This window comes from Vipera ursinii (genome assembly GCF_947247035.1).
Source record: "Vipera ursinii genome assembly, contig: scaffold_303, whole genome shotgun sequence".
In the NCBI taxonomy this organism is placed as follows: Eukaryota; Metazoa; Chordata; class Lepidosauria; order Squamata; family Viperidae; genus Vipera; species Vipera ursinii.
Genome location: NW_028148227.1, coordinates 1 through 25,034, shown reverse-complemented (window position 1 = coordinate 25,034; position 25,034 = coordinate 1). Strand labels below are relative to the sequence as shown.

At 36.4% G+C, this 25,034-nt stretch overlaps 2 protein-coding genes across 2 annotated transcripts; both read right to left on the bottom strand.

The window, feature by feature from the left end:
* Positions 1 to 1,366: 1,366 nt before the first annotated feature.
* On the bottom strand, positions 1,367 to 4,017 carry LOC310650674 (gap junction delta-4 protein-like; the record flags this gene model as incomplete). Its single annotated transcript, XM_083380256.1, has 2 exons — positions 1,367 to 2,517; positions 3,954 to 4,017. 2 exons carry the CDS (start codon positions 4,015 to 4,017, stop codon positions 1,367 to 1,369), a joined length of 1,215 nt encoding a protein of 404 aa, XP_083236382.1.
* A 4,757-nt stretch (positions 4,018 to 8,774) lies between these two features.
* LOC310650673 (cyclin-Y) lies at positions 8,775 to 23,041 on the bottom strand. The gene is made up of 6 exons (XM_083380255.1): positions 23,011 to 23,041; positions 20,503 to 20,560; positions 20,241 to 20,360; positions 14,414 to 14,580; positions 11,281 to 11,443; positions 8,775 to 10,556 (listed from the first exon to the last, which is right to left on the bottom strand). Exons 2-6 carry the CDS (start codon positions 20,542 to 20,544, stop codon positions 10,446 to 10,448), a joined length of 603 nt encoding a protein of 200 aa, XP_083236381.1. The 5' UTR covers positions 20,545 to 20,560; positions 23,011 to 23,041; the 3' UTR covers positions 8,775 to 10,445.
* Between the last annotated feature and the right edge of the window lie 1,993 nt (positions 23,042 to 25,034).

Sequence of the window (25,034 nt, the reverse complement as noted above, 5' to 3'; positions counted from 1 at the left end):
CACATACAAGAACTTAATAAGGAGACTTAATAAGGAACTTAATAGGAGACTTTCCATCCTCCATGTCTTTTGGCTAATGACTGTGGAACAAATGAGGAAGCCCGAAATATGCCATCCAATAAACACCTGAGTAAATGTTTCATTATTAAATTGGGTATGGATTGGCCAAAGCTATGTCTCAGTAGCAGAACTTAAAGGAGAACAACAACAAAAAACAGATCGTTTTCAATACATTTTGCAATATAATTAAGCCTGCACTTACCGTATTTGTTATTTTGCAAAGATTTGAATCATTTCTGTTTCAAGGCCAAAGATAGAAGATACTATAAAGCACTGAAGATTTTAAGATGTCTGGCTTAACTTTTGGATTATGGTATTTCAAGGGTTAGACTAGCTTCCATATCCTGGTATTCTCCCCATGCTTTATATCTTTTGGCTTACAGTTGAAGGCCAATACCTCTAGATCAGTGACTGTCAATCTTGACAACTTTCAGATGTCTGGACTCCAGACATCTTAAAATTGCCAAGGATGAGAAACACTGATGTAGAGAATACCACAGATAAAACATTTCATGTAAAATGTAAACATTGTGGAATGATAAATTAGCTTTCGGAAATCAACAGCTGCAAAAAGCTTTCTTTCAGGTACCCAATAAAGATGCGTACAGAGTCTTGTGTCTCACACAATATGAAGAACCAGTATCCTCTCCAAATTTTCACCCCGCTATTAGCATACAGATTTTCTGGATTCAGAATTGAGATTTGGTGTGGAACAAGGCACACTACTCCGTGATTATATATGGAGAGTACAATAAACAGCTCCCCCTTCCCCCCCCCCATTTATAACTCTAACAAGGTGAGAACACACCGAACAGGGTTTTCAGTGGTAGTTTAGTGTTGTATTTGCAGTGAGGGTTGCAATTAGGACCTTTTCTTCATACAAAGGCCATAATGACAGGACAGTAATATCATAAAAAGTGGGATTATGATTAGCAGGTCACACATATCATGATACAAAAGTGAACACCAATATTTTTCATTTTTTCCTATTATTTTCCATCTTTAAAACAATGAATTTAAGCAGTATCTGATCCAATAATGAGGAAATGTACCGCTTAAATTCTATAGCATTTGATAAATACAAATAACAGAAAAAGTGACCCCAGTGTCACTCAGAATCTCTAAAAGTTTCTGAGAGTAGTTGTTTTGTCCCATTCCAAAAGCTCATTTAATATGAAAGTACACTCTTTCAAAGTTCTTCTTTCAACTAAAGAATTCCAGTTAATTATAATGTAAGCATAATGATGACATTTTTAATTTTGTGATCCATGACTTTTTTTTAACTACTATATTGGTTCCCGGCGTTCTATACCCATTCAGATTTTTTGGATTTTGAGCACGGAGAACTATCACAGACAGACGGAATAGCAGAGGTCTTTCTTTTCAGAGTAGAATAATGAACTGGGGGCTTGTCATAACTTGAAAATGAATGAGACCTATGATGGCATACCTCTTGGGATTTAAAAGCCAAGTGTTCTTTGCCAAAGTAGGACTGGTGCTCATTTCTTGATTGCTCAGATGGGCTCTCCTGTGGTTTAGCTTCACTGAAAAGCAGATCTTGATTGGCAGATTCATTACATAGCTTATTATGATTGCAGTTGAGATGACAGCCAATTGTCTGCTGAAGGGTCATGGTAGCTGGAAAAGGACAGTCCTCTATAGCCTCACAAGCAAGCAAGCATTTTCCACCACCATCAGGGATGGCCATGCTTCCATGATGAATACTGCCTGGATTGTCATCTTGCTGCTGGTCAGGACTACCTTCCTCTTCTGAGTTGAACTTTTGCAACAGAAGCTTATTTCTATGATTTCTTACACCATTGGTTCGCAAAGCAAAAATTAGGTCAACAAGACTAAGAAGAAAGGAGAAGCCACCAAGTCCCCAAATGAAAAGCATCATTATGGATTTTTCAGTTGGCCTTGAGATGTAGCAATCAACAAAACTCGTGCAAGGAAAGCGGTCACAGGAAAAACGCTTTGGAACAAAAAATCCAAAGAGATAGTAATGACCAGTTCCAAAGCCAGACTCTATCAATATTCTCAGAATAAGATGAACTATATAAGACCTGGAAAAATCCAGGACAGCCATTTCCTTTCTCCTGCCAATTTTTCTCTTTCTTGCTACACTTTTGAAGTTCTTCGTGATTTTGCAACCAGTTAAAGTCTTACTTTCTTTGAACGGAGAATAAGGGGAGGAAGAGGTGTTTACAACATGCCTGACCACACTGTGTAATACACAGACACCAAAAACAACATAAGGGAGGAGGACAGACAAACTTTGAATCAGCCAGAAACGAAAGTGTGATACTGGAGCAAAGAGATCATAACACACATTGGAGCATCCTGGTTGCAATGTGTTGCAGATGAAGCGTTCTTGCTCATCTTGATAGAGAGGATAGGCTGCTAAGAATATCACCATAAATCTCAAGAAGACCACAGTTGCTAACCAAATCTTTCCTAGAAAGGAAGAACAAAACGGGGGGGATTGTTAATAATAGGGCAGCAGATTCCTTATAAGAGTTTGGTATGAAAATATCAAATATGTGTGAACATCTCCAAGAGAAAGTTTGAGCCAGCTCTAAAACTGATAGTTATCAAGCCCATGGAAGAAATATTAGAGATATTTAAGGCAAGATTGTCTTAATCTTCTTTGGTTTCTGAGCTAGCAAGTTTAATTGCTGGATGGAAGGAGCAGATGAAAATGTTTTTTGGACATAAATTTTTAAAAATGAATAAAATGTGAAGGTGCTGTTTTCCAAAACCAAACTGGGTTTTTTCTTTGAAAATATTTCACTTCTCATCCAAGAAGCTTCTTGAGTTCATGGATCTTCAGTTCTTGAAAGAGAAATGAAAAGTTTTCAAAGAAAAAAACCCCAAAATGTCCAGTTGCCTTTTGGTAAAAAAACACCTTTGGGACAACCATGACCTGGATATTTGAGAACCTCCAACAAACTTCTTGGTAAAACAAGTTTGTGATTAGTTTAGAAATGTCTTTGAAATACTCCTATGTCCCAAACATGAATAAGAATACTCATGTTTAATTTTAAAAAGGTGCATTTTCTTGGAGAAGATATGAAATAGTCAATCATTTGGCCTAGCACAAATTCTGGTATAATTTTTTTCTTGAAAAGGAAAGGTATACATGCCCCCAGAATTAATCTGGACCTCTTCAGAAGGTTTATTACACAGCAGTTTTGGAAGGCCAATTTAAAAAAAAAACACATTATGAGCTGAGATTGTATCCCTATGGACAGGGGGCCATTGAAACTATAGCTCACGTCATACTATACTGCATATCCTGTAAGGACTCACAGATTCAATTTATAACATCTTAACCGGATAAAATATGTGGGAAATACTGATCGTTTTTATGTGCAACTACTATTATCAGATCAGTATGAAGTAGTTTCTCTGAATGTGGCCAAATTCTGCTATGCTGCATGTGAAATTAGGCAAATGTTAACAGCCCACTGTTAATCCATCACCATTCACAATATTTTTTTAAATATTATTATTATGTTAATGTTTTCATTTGCTGGTCTGTGACTATGATAACAATATATAGATTTATTGACTGTAGTTTTAAGTGTACTTCTTGTCATTTTTTCAAAAAAATAAGGCATTAACTAATAGATCACCAAACCTATAAAGAAAATAATAACGATGGTGGAAAAAATACCCACTCATTTATTCAGATGACTTACTATTTTAATCATTATTCTGCACCAGTCCTATAAGGTTAACCCAGGTTTAAACAACCTATCATGCATGACGTATTAAGACCCTGTCCTTCAGACAACTTCATTGTAACAAGTAATGACTGAAAGGTTAACTAAAGTTAACAGCTAAACAAAAGTATATACCTTACAAATAATATACTCTTATGTACTCACCTATAATCGTCACATTGTAGCTTAGAGCAATGAAGAGAATACCAAATGCATCTGAATTCTCCATGCTGAAACCTGATTGCCCAGTTACTGAATCTATAACAAAAATCTCTGCATTCTCAAAACCTACAGAAATCTAAACAGAGAGAGCAAATGAGAAACACTGAAAAGATGGCCAGAGTGTGGAATGAAACAAAGCTACACAACTTTGCAGAGCGGAGCCAGCCTTCTTTAGAAAACATAGCGAAGGACATTTGTTGCTCTCACCTCTGCCCCAACAACTGCACAAAGACAAAAGGCAACAGGGATTATCCTGGCTATTGTCAGCTTTCCTTACCCTCTTGATGGGATTCCAGGTTCCTAAAATTACTGGGATAGTTAAGCGGTGAAAGATAAATTGAGAGGAGAAGAAATAATAGAACAAGCCTTCTTTGCCCGGGTGAGAGAAATAAGTATCACAAGGAAAGAGGATTTAGCAACACCAGCTGCCAAAGTCCTGATGATATTGTTTCTGTATCGGCCAAAGTCTTTGAAATAGATATGAAAGACAATTCCCCAAAGCCATTTGGATTAAGCGGTGAGACACAGAACTCATGAATGTAGCCACGTTTCTTTTTCCATAATGGTTTCTTTTGTTCCCCCCAAAAAGGTTCTAACCTTGATGATGCCTAACCTGCCCAGCATTAGGAATGCGCAAAACATTATGGATTTGAAACATTTTGAGCCTGAAACACTGCACCAAATTTGAGCCTGAAATACAACTGCTTCAGTTGTTCTAACTATCCTGGAAGCATTTCAAGCTCAAATTCTCAGTACAGACTTTATGATGCTTGAAACACAGAACATCTCCAGAATGATCAGAATGGCAGATCTGAATTTAAATCAATATAGTTTGAAATTAAAAAAACTGGATCACCTGACCCAACACTTCAAATATTGGTTAACCCAAACTTTAAGAACAAAGAGGGTTTTAATTTGTCTAGGTTCTGAGTTTAGTAGTGCTTGGCGTATGGCTTAGCAGCAATTTAGTGTTACAATGGAACCTCTAAAAGCACTTATGATCCATTTCCAAACACCAGCATTTGCCATGGTCATGTGGATGCATTTCAGATGCTCAGGAACCAGCCCACATTTACAGTATATATACAGATACATTATCAGCAGCATCCCATGTTCATGTAAGTACGATTTATAGTCTTTTTGCTATTTTCCCAAAGGTTTATTTTAAAAGGCAACTGGGCTTTGTTTTTCTTTGAAGACATTTCACTTCTCATTCAAGAAACGTCTTCTTCAAAACTGAAGACGATTGTTGGATGAGAAGCAAAATGTTTTCAAGGAAAAATAAAGAAAGCCTAGTTGCCTTTTGAAAAATCACCTTTGGGGCAACCATGACTTGGATGACTAAGGATCTCCATAAATTTTTGCTGATTTGTTGATAATGCATGGCTTATACATATTGAAAGGAAGAAGTAAAATAAGAGTGTTTTATATATTTGAAGCCTCCATTTGTACTGTTAAAAAGAGGGAAGTTCAATGCATACGGTATGAAACTTTGTAAAGAAACTGTTTGGTGTTTCTCTGGATTCAAGAGATAGAAGGATGGAACCCTAACAGAGCTTCAGTTTTTGCCAGAAAGCCAAACACTGAAAGATGAAGGTAAACAAACAGGTTGCCCCAAACAAATCAGCTTGCCATAAATTCTGTTTTTCTCTAAATGGTCTTTCCTATAGATGGGAACTGTGCCTCTAAGAAACTCTGCTTTTTTCTCAAAAGAATTCAAATAATGGCCAATACTGCTCTTTAACTCTTGTTAAAGACTGAAAGACAGAGAACACAATATAAGAAGATAAATTTGTTCCAGATATGAGTGTTATGTCTCCCTCAGTAGGTGGGAGTAAACCTGAGTATTTAATACCTAGTAAATTTATGTTTTGTAATGATCAGCAAGAATGAAAAACGAACTAGCAGTTATTCTTTCCCAGAAAACAGGTGGACCTTTTTTCTAAAAATATACAAGGCAGTAGAATTCTACTTTTTATAAAATTTAACAGGCCTTTGAAATAAGGTTTGTGTATATGTGTGTGTGTGTGTGTTTGTGTGTGCATATTGTTTGGGCATTTTCCTAATGTTTCCTTATTATTTCAGTTATTTTCCTTGTTTCTTATTTTCCTTTTTAATGAGATTATTTTCATTTCCTTAATGAAATCAGTACATTCAGAGTGCCATGACTGAAACAGCACCAGACTCTTCACAAATACAAGGCCTATTGTATAATTTTCTAGAATGAACATCTATAGCGGTATATAGGAATGACCTTGGGAGCATAGCACACAATTGCCTAGTGCAAGGGTGTCATACTCAATTTCATTGAGGGCCGCATCAGCATTGCGGTTGCCCTCAGGGGGCCGGGTGGGTATGGCCAGGGTGGGCGTGGCCAGGGTGGGCGTGGCCTACTGGGTGGGCGTGGCTAGAGTGCCTACGGCCTACTGGGTGGGCATGGCCAGCTCTACATCGTTCGCATCAAGGGTGCCTATGGGGGCCTGGGCAGGAGTGGGACAGATCTGAGGGTCTCTGGCAGGGGGAGGGTCTCTGGGCCAGGGCCAAGGCAGTGGGGGCCATTCCCTCACTGTTTCCAGGATGGCTTTGCGGGCCACATGAAACCACTTCACGGGCCGGATCCGGCCCCCGGGCCTTGTGTTTGACATGTCTGGCCTAGTGGGTGGAGCAAGAGGCTCAGGAGGACCCTCCTTAAATTATTATCTGGTCATAAAGATCATAAAAGCAGGAGAATCAAACTTTCCAATTTGCATGATTCTATTAATGTAGCTTAACAATAAAGTAGAATTGGCTTATTAAGCAGCATTTCATGTCTGGTCTGCCTGCTAGGGCTGACATCATCTCACAAAGAAAGTGAAGTTGCTGGACACATTTGAAGTCTCAGGCAACTTTTCCTAAGAATTCTTGACTTTAAAATCCAGAGGTTCAATCCTTCTCCCACTCCTCAGCCTTTCATCTACCCGTCTTTATGCCATCTTGGTTGCCGAGATAGAAATATCTAAGGTAGAAAAGAAATGGGGAGAATCTGTGCTTCTCTGTGCCTCAGATTACGTTTGCAGTTATTCACCCAAAATATTTAATTGTTTGCCGGGAAGGAGGAGGACTCACAGCCAACCTGACATGAACCTGCATATTTCAACTTATGGGAAATTTATTCTGTTATCTGTTATCCAATGATGTGTGACATTTTACCATAGTTTTATGTGGGGGGTTTTTGTAGCCATTGAAGTTACTATTGAGCAATACCTTATGACATGATTTTTCCCCATGAGCTCTTAATAGGCAGAAAGCTCAACACATACAAGAATTGGTTACCCCATTAGTATCTATTCCACAAAGACCATCTGCAGCATTTTTTTCCAAAAAGAGACTGGGGTTCCAAAATATTTAATTAGGCATATGTATAAACCCAACTTATTAATAATTTAATTAAACAAATGAGTGAAAGAATAGTTCAATTTGGGAATGAGGGAAACACATTGTATGTACAGTATAAAGCCCAAGCATATAAGAAAAGGGTGGAATCTAAGCCTTTCAATACAGGAGACAGGGTATACCTTTCCACCAGTTTCCTGCAGTCCCTACAACCCTCAAAGAAATTAGGGCCAAAATTTGTGAGACCCTTGCCTATCAAACACATCATCCACCCAGTCACAGTGGAACTGGAACTCCCCAAAACACTGAGGCAGATCCATCCTGTATTCCATTGCAGTTTGCTAAAACCTGAAATAGGTTCGCTGTTAAGGCCGGCGACAGCCCCCACCCGACAACCTATTGTGGTCGAGGGTGAGCAGCATTTTGAGATTAAAGAAATCCTAGATTCACAAAGACATCATAGGGCAATCCAATACTTAGTGGCTTGGAAGAACCTTCCCCAGTCTCAGAATGAGTAAGTAAGAAGCACATTAGGGCCCCTAGATTGCTCAAGAGTTTTCATGCACATCATCCTGACAAACCCAACTAATTGATATTTTGTATTTTTTAACGCTATTATTATTTTCTCTTCTCCAGGTGGACCTGCTCTCATTTTAGGGGGGGCGGCATGTCAGACCCTCAATATATTTTCAAGGCATTTCTATTTCACTTCATTTTGGGTGCCGTTATTCTGGTGGGAGGAGGGAGGTTTGTGCCAAGAGGGAAGGGAGATAGTTTGGGGAGCCTACAATTTCCTTTGCTTTGTTCTATCCTCTTTGAAGTACCTTTCCTGGGGTGTGAAAGAAGGGAGGAATGTGACTGCTGCCATCTGCCTTATCTCCAGTTGGATGGGATGGAGCCATGGAGGAACTGACAGCCTTGAGAAAGGCGCCTTATTGCTGGTTTCCCACAATTTAATACCTATGAATTGGCTAAATCAAACCGACCAGTTGGACATTGGGGAGGGGTTTGAAAGGGCACTTTTAATGCAATGGTTCACGTTGTAAAGCTTCAGATCTTGCCTTACCTTCCTGCTGTCATTAACTCTCAATAAAAGTTCCTTTTGAGACAATGCCAGTTCCAAGAGTTCTGCTTTTCTGGGAGAACTAATTGAAGCAGACCCCAAATATATTTTCCATGGTCATGTGGCCAGCAGGACTATATTCTGAGATACACAAAATGCCTTCCCACTGAAGTGGTATTTATTTATCTACATGCATTTTCTTGTTTTCTAACTGTTAGGTTGGCAGGAGTTGGGGCAAGAATTCTATTTTTAAATAATTTTTAAAAGTAATGTAGCTTGCTATAACATAATATTAATAAGAAAACACATCTAAGATATTTCCTTTTTTTAATTTGTAGTGCAAGAAACATAACCAAGTTAAATCACAGAATCAGTACTAGTTGAAGAATGTTGAAAATTCTCCTATGCAGAGGTAGAATCCATTGCACAAAGCTAAAACAATATCCAACAGTCTAAACAAGACTGAGCAAGGTTTTATGGAATCCACTTGAAAACTTAAGTATCAGACTGTATGTACATACATACAATAAACAGACTGTACAATCTTTAAGGTTGCTTAATAAACCACAAAATTAGAATAAATGCATTGAAAACTACATAAAGCAAACTTTTCTCTTTCTGTCATCCCTTTCCCTAAATCCACCTGCCTAATAATTTTTTTTGCTGGAAAAAAAACCTGTTCTGCAAAATCTCAAAGCAATACAATTTTCTTCACAGTTTGCATTTTGTTTAAATTCCTATACACTGAAAAACCCATTTTTAAACAGCTTTTATTCCAAAATCTAACACTTGTTTTTATTATACACACATACTCATGCCCCCGCAGGTGTATGTATGTGGTGCATGTCTGTGCATACACATACACATATAGTTCTCTTTTCTTCTATGGATCCCAGAACAAAAACTTTTTTTATTTTTATTTTCTCTTTTATATAAACAGATTGGTTTCCATTTAAAGTAAACGTATAAAAAACTTGAGGCTATTGCTTGCAACATTGAACCAGGAAGTGAAGAAAGTCAACTATTTGGGCCATACAAAAGAAGATTCTCACTCTCCACTCTTTCGTTGCATTTCTCTCACTTGATTCTATCCAATCTCTAAATGATTTTTTTTTTAAAAAAAAACCTTGCAAAAGAACTATTCTACCTAATGCAATGTCTGCACATTGGCTCAAGCTTCACTGTCACCTGAATCTTTTCAACAACTTACAGTAAGAAAAAATAAACCTATCTGAGAAAAGGTAGGAAGGCACATGCAACCACATATAATACAGAGCACCAGTACTGACAATGCACCTCATGGCAACATCATGAAACTGGTTGCTATAAATTAAAAAAAAAGGGGAGGGAGAGGAAAACAAAATTATGGTCAATCACCTGATCTTATATACTTTGGGTTCAGCACTGTCAATCAATCAGTTTTACAAAAAAAAATACAGTAAAAGCACACAAGAAACGACAATATCCATAAGAATTAAGGGCTGGGGAGCTAATAAAACAGCTTATGAACAAAAGCATATCCAAGTATGAGGGCAAAAGAAACAGACTCTCTAATCAGAGGCTCATGTTGTGCTACCACAGCATTGCCTTCTCCACGGTTGTTTCAGAGAAGGCAACCTCAATCAAAAAGCAAAAAAGTATGCAAAACCATTAGAAGATATTGAAGAGGATCTCAAAACATGCCCAAATTCTTTCTTATTGTACTTCTTTCAACTTTCTTTTGTGATGTTGGTTTTCATACTGCTGTTAAGGGCCTTTTCTTCTTTCTCCTCCTCCTCTTCAATGATACTTGCATTGGTTTCTGTTGTAATAAACAACAAATCTTCTTTCAAAGTCTTTTTAAAGAGTCCCTATAGTTATTCTTGTGTGCTACACAAAAGGGGAGGCACTGTAAAGGCAGATCTAAAAATAAGGGGGGAAAAATCACCAAGACCAACCCTCCCACCCAAAGTTGATGATAGAAATAGTACTTCTAGAGTCTTGTATTACAGATTTCACTGTTAGGAGATAACAGCAGGAGACCATCTAACTTCAGCCAGATTGTCTGAACTGACTGATCGTTTCTTTGCAGATTTCCTGAATTCCTTGTATTCACACAAGCGAGATATGGCCTGTAAGAGAATGGAGAATGAAGAGGGTCAAACATACACAATTACCTGATTTAGTGAAACCTCCAGATTCAAAGTTGGCCCTTTACCATTACAACACATCCAAGTGTGTGTCAAGACCTGAACCAAAATATATTCTAGTAACACAAATGCATGGAATCCAGTAAGGTATAGCTAAGATATTGAACCAGGAGCTGGGACATCCTCCAATCGTGGCAGATGTTTGGATGGCTTTGGGTCATTCATCCTCTTCCAGTCCAATTTACTCCACAGGACCAGGAAGAAGCAGAGGATGGAATGCTATGGATGCTTCCTTCAGTTTCCACTGGAGTGGTAGGATGCAAATCTATCAAACAAATTGATCTTTCCTTTCTCCAGGTCATGAAAAAAAAGCTGAGGATCCCAACCCTCTTCACCCTACTGCCTGACTACAGCATGGCTGTTTAAACTTTATAGATGCACTTTTAAACAGTCTGCTTAGTAATCCAAGGCATGAATGAATCAATAAACTGTTCCCAATAAACTCTACGTCATTTGGGAAATGAGCCTGGAGTAGAGAATAATGGATAATAATTTTTGAAAAAGACTCTCAAGGTAGCAAATTAACACAGATCAATATTTTCTGGTGGTAACAAACAAAAGTATAGTTTGATGCATTTGGGAATTGGCGTAAAATAAAAGGAGATCCTATTGTAATGTTCAAAAGTAAGATGATCATGAGTCTCACCTCAAGTTTCCATGCTCTTTCCCTGCTGAGGGGTTCTAAAGGAAAACTCAGGTTGTTTGCTTCTGCTAAGGAGCGCAAATCAAAATAATACTTAGCATAAACACTTGAGGGAACGTTGATGTTGAACTGCAGCAACTCAAGGAATTGGCGCTCCAATTCATTCCTGAGAAATAAAGAACAGGAAAAATACAAATTTTTTATATATCTCACCTCACAAGAGGCTGAGTCAAGTGATCATCGAACAAATAAAATGTAACAGGTTTTTTTTATAGCAAACTCCTGGAAAGTTAATCTGTCTTCTCTTTGTGTCTATCTTCCTTATATGTTTAAATGAATGATGTCTTTCATAATCACTATAATATTATGGAATTGCTCTCTTAACTAGAGACATACCCTATCCTTTTCTTACATAGTGTTTGCTGGAATTGACAAGCTTTCATTTGTTTAGTTATCAGAAATGTTAGAGATAAACTAAGTTAGTTAAATTTATTTCATTATGACCATAATTTGAAAATAACCATAATTTTGGTTGTATCTAACATTGTTTATCTCATGTATTTGTATTTACAAGCAGTTTTCAATTTATGACAATTAATTTAATTACCAAAGTTTTGATCACGTGATTAAAATTCATATGCATGTATTTATGACAGTTGCAGCATCCTAGGATCATATGATCATCATTCACAGCCTTTCCAGCCAGCTTCCGGGCAAGCAAGGTCAAAGTGAGAAATTTGATTCGCTAAACGACTACATGATTTATCTAACAACTGCAGTGATTTGCTTAACAGCTATGGTAAAAAGGTCATAAAATCTGGCTTGACTCACTTAACAGTTGCCTTGGTTAGCAACAAAAATTCTGTTCCCAATTGTGGTCATAAGTTAAGGATTACTCATATAAGCCACTATTTAAAGAAATTCCTTCAAAAAAAATTCAACATGCTAACAATCTCTGTAAACACAATGATTAATTCAATTTATAGCTCACTATACCAATGGAAAGATTTGGACTTCAGAATCTATACAATGAGATCCATACAAGACTTTTACAAAAACTGTGATTGGAATTTATTTTACCCATGCAGTACTAGTATGGCTGTATTATTATTATCCTTATCATTTTTTCTACTACCTTCTCTGATGCTTATATTACCTTGTTGTTCGTATGTACACTTGTTTGTATGTACACTGATTATATTACCTTGTTGTTTGTATGTATCCTGAGAGCTTATGCACCAGACATAAATTGCTTGTGTGTCCAATCACACTTGGCCAATGAAGTATTCCATTCCATTCCACTGATGAAAATGGGATTTCTCTGAAAGTTTGAATCTGTTGTTCCCCAACTTTTTTTGTTCCCAGACTGAACTACCTTTTATTAATCATACTGCTCTGTATGTCTAGAGGCTGTTTTACAGGGAGTGCAGAATTATTAGGCAAGTTGTATTTTTGAGGATTAATTTTATTATTGAACAACAACCATGTTCTCAATGAACCCAAAAAACTCATTAATATCAAAGCTGAATATTTTTGGAAGTAGTTTTTAGTTTGTTTTTAGTTATAGCTATTTTAGGGGGATATCTGTGTGTGCAGGTGACTATTACTGTGCATAATTATTAGGCAACTTAACAAAAAACAAATATATACCCATTTCAATTATTTATTTTTACCAGTGAAACCAATATAACATCTCAACATTCACAAATATACATTTCTGACATTCAAAAACATAACAAAAACAAATCAGTGACCAATATAGCCACCTTTCTTTGCAAGGACACTCAAAAGCCTGCCATCCATGGATTCTGTCAGTGTTTTGATCTGTTCACCATCAACATTGCGTGCAGCAGCAACCACAGCCTCCCAGACACTGTTCAGAGAGGTGTACTGTTTTCCCTCCTTGTAAATCTCACATTTGATGATGGACCACAGGTTCTCAATGGGGTTCAGATCAGGTGAACAAGGAGGCCATGTCATTAGATTTCCTTCTTTTATACCCTTTCTTGCCAGCCACGCTGTGGAGTACTTGGACGCGTGTGATGGAGCATTGTCCTGCATGAAAATCATGTTTTTCTTGAAGGATGCAGACTTCTTCCTGTACCACTGCTTGAAGAAGGTGTCTTCCAGAAACTGGCAGTAGGACTGGGAGTTGAGCTTGACTCCATCCTCAACCCGAAAAGGCCCCACAAGCTCATCTTTGATGATACCAGCCCAAACCAGTACTCCACCTCCACCTTGCTGGCGTCTGAGTCGGACTGGAGCTCTCTGCCCTTTACCAATCCAGCCACGGGCCCATCCATCTGGCCCATCAAGACTCACTCTCATTTCATCAGTCCATAAAACCTTAGAAAAATCAGTCTTAAGATATTTCTTGGCCCAGTCTTGACGTTTCAGCTTGTGTGTCTTGTTCAGTGGTGGTCGTCTTTCAGCCTTTCTTACCTTGGCCATGTCTCTGAGTATTGCACACCTTGTGCTTTTGGGCACTCCAGTGATGTTGCAGCTCTGAAATATGGCCAAACTGGTGGCAAGTGGCATCTTGGCAGCTGCACGCTTGACTTTTCTCAGTTCATGGGCAGTTATTTTGCGCCTTGGTTTCTCCACACGCTTCTTGCGACCCTGTTGACTATTTTGAATGAAACGCTTGATTGTTCGATGATCACGCTTCAGAAGCTTTGCAATTTTAAGAGTGCTGCATCCCTCTGCAAGATATCTCACTATTTTTGACTTTTCTGAGCCTGTCAAGTCCTTCTTTTGACCCATTTTGCCAAAGGAAAGGAAGTTGCCTAATAATTATGCACACCTGATACAGGGTGTTGATGTCATTAGACCACACCCCTTCTCATTACAGAGATGCACATCACCTAATATGCTTAATTGGTAGTAGGCTTTCGAGCCTATACAGCTTGGAGTAAGACAACATGCATAAAGAGGATGATGTGCAGGGAGTGCAGAATTATTTGCCTAATAATTCTGCACTCCCTGTATTTCTAATGTTGTAAGCCACTCACTCACTTCAAAGGGACATGGGCAGCAAATAGATTTAATAAATAACTTTCTCAGCCTCTTTACAAACTTTCCCAGTGCATCAGTTATCAAACAAATAAGCAAACATGGGGCTGAACAATAAACTTACATGTCTTCAACTGTGATATCTTTCAGGATCTGACAGTAGTCCACATTCCACACAGCTTGGTCATCCCAGACTTTGGATGCAAGTAGGATTGCACCAAGCACAATTCTTTTCCAGTTTGATGGACAAATATCTATCTCTGCATAAGTTAGCAATCTTTCAAGATATACCTGAAAAAACATATGAAAGTATGAGTTCATGCATTTCTCTACCTGAATAGAAATGAGGAGGAGGAAAAAACAATTACACCCTCTTACCTGAGTTATCTTTAAATGGAAAATTGTTTCCAACTGTACAACCAGATAAATAATAGGTCACAGTTAATTAACAACATTCACTTAAGATTCAACTGTATAGCTTTCACTGCAGTTTTTTTGTAAATATTGCACTCTTGGTGCAATAAATATTGCACTCTTAGTGAACTCTTGGTGTTTAAAATAACCAGCATGATAATTATTTTAAAAGCTTTTCTAGCACGAGTTTACCATGGATCACATTCTGAAGCAGGCTTGATTATTAGCTGATCTGCAAACTCCTATATTGAAAGCATCTGAAAATCAGCAAAGATGTTAATGTAATCAACATTAAAGAGTAGAAGGCAATATGGGAGGGGGGCAATGGAGAAATCTAACAATGCAATTTTAAAAAGCAGCACAAGGACAGCAATCATGTTATATATAAAATGGATAAGGTTTTGTGCCATGATAATGTAGCTCTGCTTTCATCCATTTTCTTCTCTTTGCCTCTCCACACATGTTGTTTTACCACCGGCATTCCATACAGCTGAATGCTTTTATTCTACCATGCCATGCACAAGAAGTAACTGTACTGCTTAAGTTGACAGCAACAAGAATCTTATATGCACAAAAAAAGGCACACGGATTCCCACAGTGGAAGAGCAGATGGAAAGGTGATGGAGTTAACAACGATGGCAAAATTGACTTGTTTTAATTAAAGAAAATAATTTATCTAGTTTTGTTTCTACATGGAAATCACTGCTAAACCTTTTGCTCAATACTGGAAGAAAAAGAAACTTTGAGTTTAGGTTTCAAAGATTAGAATGGTTTTATCATTATAGAAATGGCTTGAAATGTGAAATGTAAAGCAAAAGGCTGAGGTTGTATTATTTTTTATAATCTACTGCAGCGATGAATGTCAGAAGTTATTAATTTTCTTTTTGTTTGCACTTTTTTCTTTCTTGTTTTTATAACTTTTGTATCCTGTCTATTTTTTTATCATATAATGAAACTTAATAGAAATGCATTAATACAAAAGAAATAACTATATTGCCAAGCAAGCAAACTATAAAGCTATTTGCTTAAAAAAATTGTACTGACATTACATTAGTACCAACAAAAATGAATTCTGATCTCTGGCTATGTGCTGGATTAATAGTAGCAGTCACCTAGGGAAGAGTATTAAGATTTACTAGACGTGACCGTTATTTATTATTAGGTTTGATTAATCATTGTTTCTTCAGATGATCTAGATCAGGGGTCTCCAACCTTAGCAATTTTAAGACTTGTAGAGTTCAACTCCCAGAATTCTTCAGCCAGAGAGGCTGACTGACGAATTCTGGGAATTGAAGTACACAAGTCTTAAAGTTGCTAAGGTTGGAGACGCTTGATCTAGATCAGGGGTCGGCAACCTTGGCTCTTTTATGACTCGTGGACTTCAACTCCCAGAATTCCTGAGCCAGCTATGCTGGGAGTTGAAGTCCGCGAGTCATAAAAGAGCCAAGGTTGCTGACCCCTGATCTAGATGTATGGCTATCAGAGTGTGCAACATGCCTACAAATTCTGCTAACTTGAATTTACTAGCAGAAAATATCTAGACAACATGAAATCTGAAAGAGAACAGGAAAATCTTTAGTGAAGGTAGAAGAATGATACAAGATGTGAACTAGATCAATTTTTGGTAGTATCTAGAACCAATCTAGGGGAACATAATTACTGAAGAAAATTAGCAAAAAGGAGAGTAAAAGTAAAATGACTACCAAAAGAAAATATACATATCCTATATGAAAATTATAATAAAGACAGATTTACCTCCCAATATAATTTAATTTTAATAATTTAATAATTAAATTTCTATACCGCCCTTCTCCCGAAGGACTCAGGGCAGTGATGAATAGAAAGTGGCAGTTCTGAATAGCTACAGGAAATTTACATATATTATATTTAATTATGGCTGCCTTTTTCTTGTAGCATTAAAACCAGGTTTAATTGCAAGAATTTAATGAAAAGCATGGATAGCAACTCATCAACCCACTCTCCTTTTTCTGAATCTTTTTTTGCTATATTTTCAGCAAAGTATAAGCTCACTGACCATTAACAAATTCTGCTGGTTTTAACAGAGATTGTGCAGGCAGTTCTGAATTGCAGAAAATCTTCAAAATACCATTTTAACTTCATTAGCCAGAATGGGAGCAACATCTATTCATCCTAATAATTAAATCATAAGCTTCCATCAATTTCTTCTACTTACCCTGAACCTAAAGCAAGTCAGAACAAACTTCACCAATTGGAATAAACAAAGAAAAAATACATGATAAATCTGATGCCTTAATTTAGAAAGCCACCCTTTGAAAATACTCTGATTTAATGCTAACTTTGTAATAAGTAGGGGAATGTGTGCATGCTAAACAATTCCAAATAACTTACAAACACAGCAACAGACAGCAGGGTTTAAATATGTAATAGTGGAAATTTATTCTGAACAGAGAGGGACCAAACCATCTCTTATTACATGGATTACCTACATACAATCAGATACATCCATTCCTTTTTCTCTCCATTTAAAACTTCCGATGGAAGGGAATAGTCTGAAGAGGAATAGAAAGCAGCCTTGCTTCTGCAAATTCAGTTCTTTCATAAACATTATCTCCAAAGATGGTACTTTTTGGAGCCAATGCTACAAAACTATTTTGTTCATAGTGGAGTATGACTGAAAACTTCTATCCTAGATTCAATTTTTTAAAACATCAGACTCCTACATGGGCCAGTTATTTCAGCAGTCCTTCAAATAAATATCAGTTATTATTAATGCCCTTGACAGTTGTCCAAGACTGTTTGATTGAAGCGATGCTGATGTATAAGCAAGTTCAGAAATATAAAAAGTTTCAACCTATAACAATAACCTATAGGATCCTGCATATTGATACCCCACTCCCATTTGTTGAATATTAATCAAAAGGCAGGGCAGCCAGTAACAATATCTCTTTGCAGAATCAAGAAATAATCTAAGCCAGTTTGTTTTTAAATTAATTAATTAAATTCTATCTACAATGCTGTAAGTAAGTCTCTTTGGGGGAAAATGGCTTTTTTACAGCATCTGCCACATAGGGAGTTCTTATCTTTTAAGGCCAGTATTTCACCATTGAATTATGGTCCTCAACAAAAATCAAGTCTGAAGGGAAAAGAGGAAAGTAAAATCTACTTTTTTTTAATGGTAGCAACAGTTATGTGCGAAAGTTCCCTAACCCAAAATAAATCTTGTACTTTCTACCTTTCCCCCTTATAGTTCAAGTTCCTTTTTTATTTTAATTAAATTTTGATCAAGTAGAAAATGGTAAAAACAATATCATTTCATCCCCCATTATTTTATTCTACAAATACCCCTGTAATAAGATTAAGGTTAGAATTTTAGTTATTTGTAATTGCTATATGACACATCTATATGCAATATTCTATATTGTAGCATGTCCAGCATGTGTTTACAATATTTAGTACATCACAGTAAATGACATAAATTAATATCATAAAACAAACTTCAAAAACTAGATGAAAATTAAAGTCAAATATTATATAAAATTGTGACTTGCCCAGAATTGATAAAATAGATAATAAATAAAAGAAATAAACATGACATGACATCAAGATAAAATTTAGACAGCTGTCTAAAATAGCTTCTATGGAAAGAAGACTAAAGGTTAAAGAATGCATAATATAAATATGTACTAAAGAGCACATGGATCACTGTGGTCAGATTAGACCTCGCCAAAAAGGGGCATCATTGACAAATTAGGGATATATGATTTAAAGCTTACTACTGCACAGCTCTCAAAACAAAGCAGGGTCAAAGTAGGCACTTGTTCATTCATGGGAAGAAATACCCCACTCTGGAGTAGAAAAAGCCCCTAATGGTTGGCTACAATCTTCCCAGACCATCAACCCCTTTGACTTCTCAGGATTAAGTTCTAGGTCTGCAATTTTGTCCAAGCAAGAACCAATTTCAAAGGTTGGCACCTTTGATGGTTGTGGAAAAGAGAAGTAGAATGGAGGGGACATCTAGTTTCATAGCTTCTGACAAACACACCCACATAAATAAAATGGAGTACCAAAGGGAATCCTTAATGTAGGAATAGAATCATGGCAAGATAGTGTCTCCAACTTTAATTCTCTAACATGATCCAGAAGACGAATATATTATCCAAAATTGATGTGATATCACCAAGCAAAAACAAGCATTTCCTATTCACCATTCTTAAGAGTTTATCTATCAGAACAATAAATGTGGTCTTCATGTTATAATCCAGCCCCAGACTAGATCAAAATAGATCTAGAAAATCAATGCTTAGATTTGTTATTTTAATTAAAGGGGGCTCTCTGTTAAATGTTAGCAAAAGCCCGAAGGCGACGTAATGCTTGTACAGAGTTTGAAAGCACACCTGTTTTTTTTTCTTTTTTTAACTAAATAGAAGACATGAAGATAGGGCTGTAAGCTAGATTGGAGCCATTGATTTAACTTTTTACAACCCCAATTATCTCAACAAAAATGAAGTCCCCTTATAAATAGTAACTGCAAATGTGGGAAGGGATGTAGCAGATTCAGTTTCAATGATTTAACATTCCTTTTTCTCATGTACCATCATTCCAATCTGCTCTCTTTTTTCCTAGCTCTTTATTTAAAGAACTACCATAAGGGTGAAATATACCTCCAAATGAAAAGCTTACCAATTACTGAGCTTGTAAGTTATTTTGGAAATAACTTATATAAATCATATAACATGTTTACCAAACTTTCTTAAAAAATAAAGTTATTATTTAACTTGAGAACCTTCAAAATCAATCATTTCTCCAGATAGCATTATTACCATCATTCAGGGGAAAAAGGAAAGGAAAGGATCGTTTAAATGCTACATTTTATGAAGGAAAAAATATGAAAATTAAGAATTGAACTACAATGCTATATTACAAAATCAAATAAGCTCAAATATCAGTCTTTGACAAGCCTTTATAATAATAAAAATAGTTTAATGCAACAATTAATTATCAAGGAAAAAAACAATAAAGACAGTAAAATAACATATAATTACAAACTTTGCACAACTGTATGACTTAATTATATTAAAATAATTGGCCACCTGGTATATGAGAATAGGTCTAGAATCCCTTAAAAATTAGGAGATCAGGGCAAATATTGCATATTATATATATATATATATATTTCACAATAAGATAGCTTGAAATAAGGCAGGTGAGTCTCAGAAAGAAAGATTGCTGAAAATTCTTAGTCTGCAGTAGATAGTGGAAAAGAAAGAACTGTTAAATCTACCCACCAAAGCCTATCTGTGAGGTAGACAAACTGTTTTTAAAAATTTAAAAACAAAGAGACAAGAAAAATAGTAAGCAAATGTTAAGTATATTCAAAATATATGAAAGCTAAATGTATCATAAGTATTTATATGTATCTTGTCTTTCCTCTTTTATACATGAAGTCATGGGTAGATGAATCTGATATGTGATCTTAACTCCAAATACAAATCTTAAACTGATGGTCTAAAATTAGTTGTATTTTAAGGACCAATCATGATCTTTTGTATACTCACCAGGGTGACAATTGCACATTCGGCAGTTAGTTGAGCAGCACTGAACAACGTCCGAACAAAGCGATAAATCTGCTTCTGTTCAGGTTCATGTTTGTCATAATCTGGTGGCACTTCAGATTTCTGGGGAAATAATATTATTAAAAATGAGAATATGTTACACATAATTTGGGAAGAAGTGGCAGATGTAAAGGGCGGAGAAGTAGCAGAATCCTTATCATGAATTCCAAATTTTCCTTAGTGTCCTTATGTAACTGAGCTTTACCGAAAGGGGGTGGAGATTTTCATCAAAAATATCTAGGAGCATAGTTCCATTTACGTCCCTAGAAAGGGGGAAAGAAAAGAAGAGAATCAATAGTAATGTTACTGAACAAACAGAAATGGATAGAAAAAGTTATCAAAGGCTTACAAAAATGGCTGATCTAGGACCTAGTCCAATCCTGTGGCATGTAAAAAGGAGCCACACTAACAGGATCTACCATCTTGGTAGGGGAGTTATGACTATATTGAAAACTAGATTGTCTACATTTGTCCTTAGAAAACTACTGGGGGGTGCCATGCCAGAAAAAAAATGAATCAGCCCTTACTCATATACCAAACTATTTAGATCTGAAGGGCGTATAGAGCTGTGACAGCCAGTCAAGCAAAGAAGTATAGCACTTAGTTAAGCTCACTCTACACAGAATACGAAAGAGTGAAATCTCTTTATTCCAAAAATTAAAGTTGTTTTGAATTTTTAATATAAAATTAACACGATCAATCCTTGATGGAATGAAAGAGTGAGTCTCAATGCCATCTTACCGACTGGATAGGTGCAACACAGTACAGCTTTTCCTTTCTTTCAACTCAGTGCTGGTTTTTATAGATTGGTCTATGCCCTTTTTTTGGAACCCAAAGCCATTTCCAACCCATCCTAGGACCTAAACTAGCTTGGACCCATCCCTGAATGCATCATTTTACTTTACTTACATATAGCTCCCCTATCAACTAGGGGATGGGAGGGATGGAGGATAAGAGCAAGAATGCACTTTAAAGAATAATTTATCAAAAAAATTACTAGATTTTAAACTTTCTGCCATCCATTGCTTTCATTAGGTGAAATATAATTATTGGGGTCAGTTGTCACAACACAGCGATTTGTTCCATCACACAAAATAATTGCTTAGCAGCAATGGTTGCCTTCATAGACTGCTGATGAGCTTTCAATAGGCATGTGGTTGATCATTCCAGAGAAAGAATGTAAATTAGACTTTTGGTTGAACTTAGATGGATCTATCTTACAGGGCTAGATGTTTACTGATTAGGGAATGTTACAATACTTTCAAGATAACAGTAGAGGGCACATGCACATCATGCTGGGACACCGATAGTCAGATTCAGAAAACAGCAGCTTTTTTTAAAAAAAAAAAACTAGTCTTCTTTGTTGACTATTTATATTCAGCTTTTCTCCTGAGTCCTCAAAATTAGGGTCAGAACACCTGTCTTTAGGTCACATTTTGCATCCTATAACGCAGTAAATGGGGCAAAAGAATCTTGAAAGGACAGGAAGATTCTAGGCAGTGTAACTGTATCTTCTGTTCACACTCCATGAATGCTAGTTCAGTAACATTATGTTCCATTTAGAGATGGGCTTCAAATGAATTTAAAAAGGTACTCCTTTGAAATGAGCTAAGTGGTGATTACCTGGAGAGGTCCATATGATTTCATGACAGAAGGACAGAAGTGGCTTGGGGAACCAAAGGATTTTAGTATTCTATATTTTCCCATGGCTGCCAGTTATACGTAGCTGTGGTGACTATGAGCATCAATGTGTCTACAAACAACATCTATGCTGCCCATTAGGCTCCACAATGCATTTGATTTTTTTAACAAATTAAATGGATAGTTGTACTCTACGGTTTTGGTTGAAAGTGTGGTCATTTGACCAAGACAAACAACAAAAGAAACAGGACATGTTCCAGCAGGAGCCATCCCACTGGACTAGAAGGGGTAACCTCAAGCAATTTGTTTTTTGCTCAGTTGATGTTTGGTGGACTCTGTCCACCAATGCAACAATTAATTATCAGGTAAAAAATAGTAAATGCATTAAAATAAAATTACATATCTAATTAAAAGCTTTGCACAACTGTATATGCATGTGTCAACATTCCAAATCTGATCACCAGTACCCAAACATTGGAGAGATCTATGCATCTTAGATTTGCTACATGAATGGCAATATGGGATAAAGGATGTTGGTTTTGAGTTACATCCATGTAACTTACTGCTTAGAGTCTTGTCTATATCTCCTTTGCACCTCTGTATTCTATCTACTGATTTTGTCAAAAATTCTTTAAAATAAAATAAAAGGTACAATAAAAACTATGCAAGGAAGCATGAAGATTACTAAGGTTTATTTTTTAAAAAAATATATTTTATATCAATGTTGAGTTTTAATATAGATCAGCTATACTTTAAGGTCTTCATCCATGAAGCCATTAGAACAGTTCCTCTAGTTTCTTCTGGGATTTAGGATTATGGAACTAAATGGGCATGATCCATTATATGGGTCTTTCTTCATCACTGACTATCACTGGTCACCCAGAACACCCTTGTGTGGAAAGGGTATGTACTGTTTGAGTTCTGATTACAACATACTCAAGGCAACGTATGCAATAATACTGAATACTCATCAAGTAGCCCTGGTTTGCAAACTATCTTATAAGGCAGTGAAATTAAAAAAATAGGAAAAAACCCAAATTAGTATTTGAACCATTTTCAAATTCAAACTTACCTATTTTTGATATGGTAGTATATTGCAAGAGCTACGCTGTAAAAGAAAATGCAGAGTTAGTGTCTTAATACATATTGAACATAGTGAATCTTAAATCTTTACGACTAAGTCATATTTCCGAGGGACAAATTCAACCAATTTTCTTACCAAAAGAGAGAATGAGGATCAACAACAGAAAATAATAATCTGTAACAAACTGTACTGAATGCATTCAACTATACAGGACAAGATCAAGGCATTTCATTGCCTGAAAACAAGAATAATTATTCCATCCAATCATTTCTCTTAAGATGGGTGTCTATATATATTAGATTAAATAAACAAAAAATATTTTAAATGGATATTTCTTTTTGTCATTCCATAGATAGATGACTGAACTAACAACTGTATCTTAGTTTGATGTTGGTAATAGTACAATATACACACCATAGGGAGCAAGGAAGTTAAGTAGCTGACTTTATGAGCTGTCGTGCTGATAAAACAGAAGTGGCTGACATTGTTGAGCACTAGTGTTCATTGCCTAAGATAATCCTCCTTTGGGGCTGGTCCTGCCTCTACATAATACCATATAAATAGCCTTTTCAGACTATTGTTACAAGTAGAAAAATTCAGGCTATTATTATTATGCATTGGCTTCCAGCTGCCTTCCGAGTGAAATTCAAGGTGCTGGTGATGACATACAAAGCCCTACATGGCATGGGTCCGGATTACCTACGGGAGCACCTACTGCCGGCTTCAACTTCCCTCCGTCCTGTACGCTCCCACAGAGAGGGCCTCCTCAGGGTACCACTGGTCAGAGAATGTCGGCTGGTGACCCCCCAGAGGGAGAGCATTCTCGGTGGGCACACCAATCCTTTGGAACCGCTTACCGACTGAACTACGGATGGCCCCCGACCTTCGCTCCTTCCGGCGTGATCTAAAAACTTATCTATTCGAACAAGCCGGCCTGGCCTGATGGGTTTGGGGTTTTAACATTATTTTAACTAACTTACCACATTGGGCACAATCATTTAACTTTAAATCTTGTATCCTGTGTTCTTATTTTTATTGCCCTGTACACCGCCCTGAGTCCTTCGGGAGAAGGGCGGTATATAAATCAAATAAATAAATAAATAAATAAATAAATAAATAAATAAATAAATAAATAAATTATATCTATAAAAATTCAGACCAATCATATCTATAAAAAGTTTTAAAGGAAGAACTCAAAGAAGAGAAGGACATGGAGACCATCAAAAATTTAAGAACTTTTGAGGAGCACCATTGTGGCAAAACACTTGCCACATTTATCTATAGCTCTGCAACTTAAATGCAGTTGGATAGATTATAAAAACTAACAGAGTAAGTTTGGAGGATGCAAAAAGTACCCAAAATTGGAAACAAACAAGAAAAGAAAGAAAGTGGAGCAATAGTAGATTGTTTTACAGGAAATTAAAGAAGTAGGAATGACAAAATAGCAAGTTCTGAAAGTGAGGAAGCTCTAAAACTAAAGGAATCAATAGATATAAAAACAAATTCTGAATGGATAAAAGAGATAAGGCAACAAGGATATGAAATAAGGGACTTTGATAAAGTCCACTGGCTGTCAGAACAGTGAGAATGGCAAGTCAATACAGTCACAAAGATAAATCAGGAAAGATATTAATATTTTGAGAAAAAAGTACATGTCTGCATAAATAGTGTGGTGAAAATTGACAATTTTAATAAAAGAGATTTTCATTATATCTATTTGCTACAGTGTCTTATCAATTATTCAGTGTCCAGAATTTTTTTAGATTTCTAACTTCCAACTATTAAATAGCCATAAAAGAATGGTTGTAAAGTTTTTTTCAGAAGAAAATCATAATTCATAATCATAATTATATGACATATAAACAAACAGAAAAGCATGTTCCAATTATATAATAATTTATCTTTCATGGGATTTTAAAAATCACTGGCAGAAATATTTGTAGCCCTTCTGAAAATTCATACCACTTTTTTAAAAAGCAATATGTTAACATTTGAATGCTAGAAAAACTGTG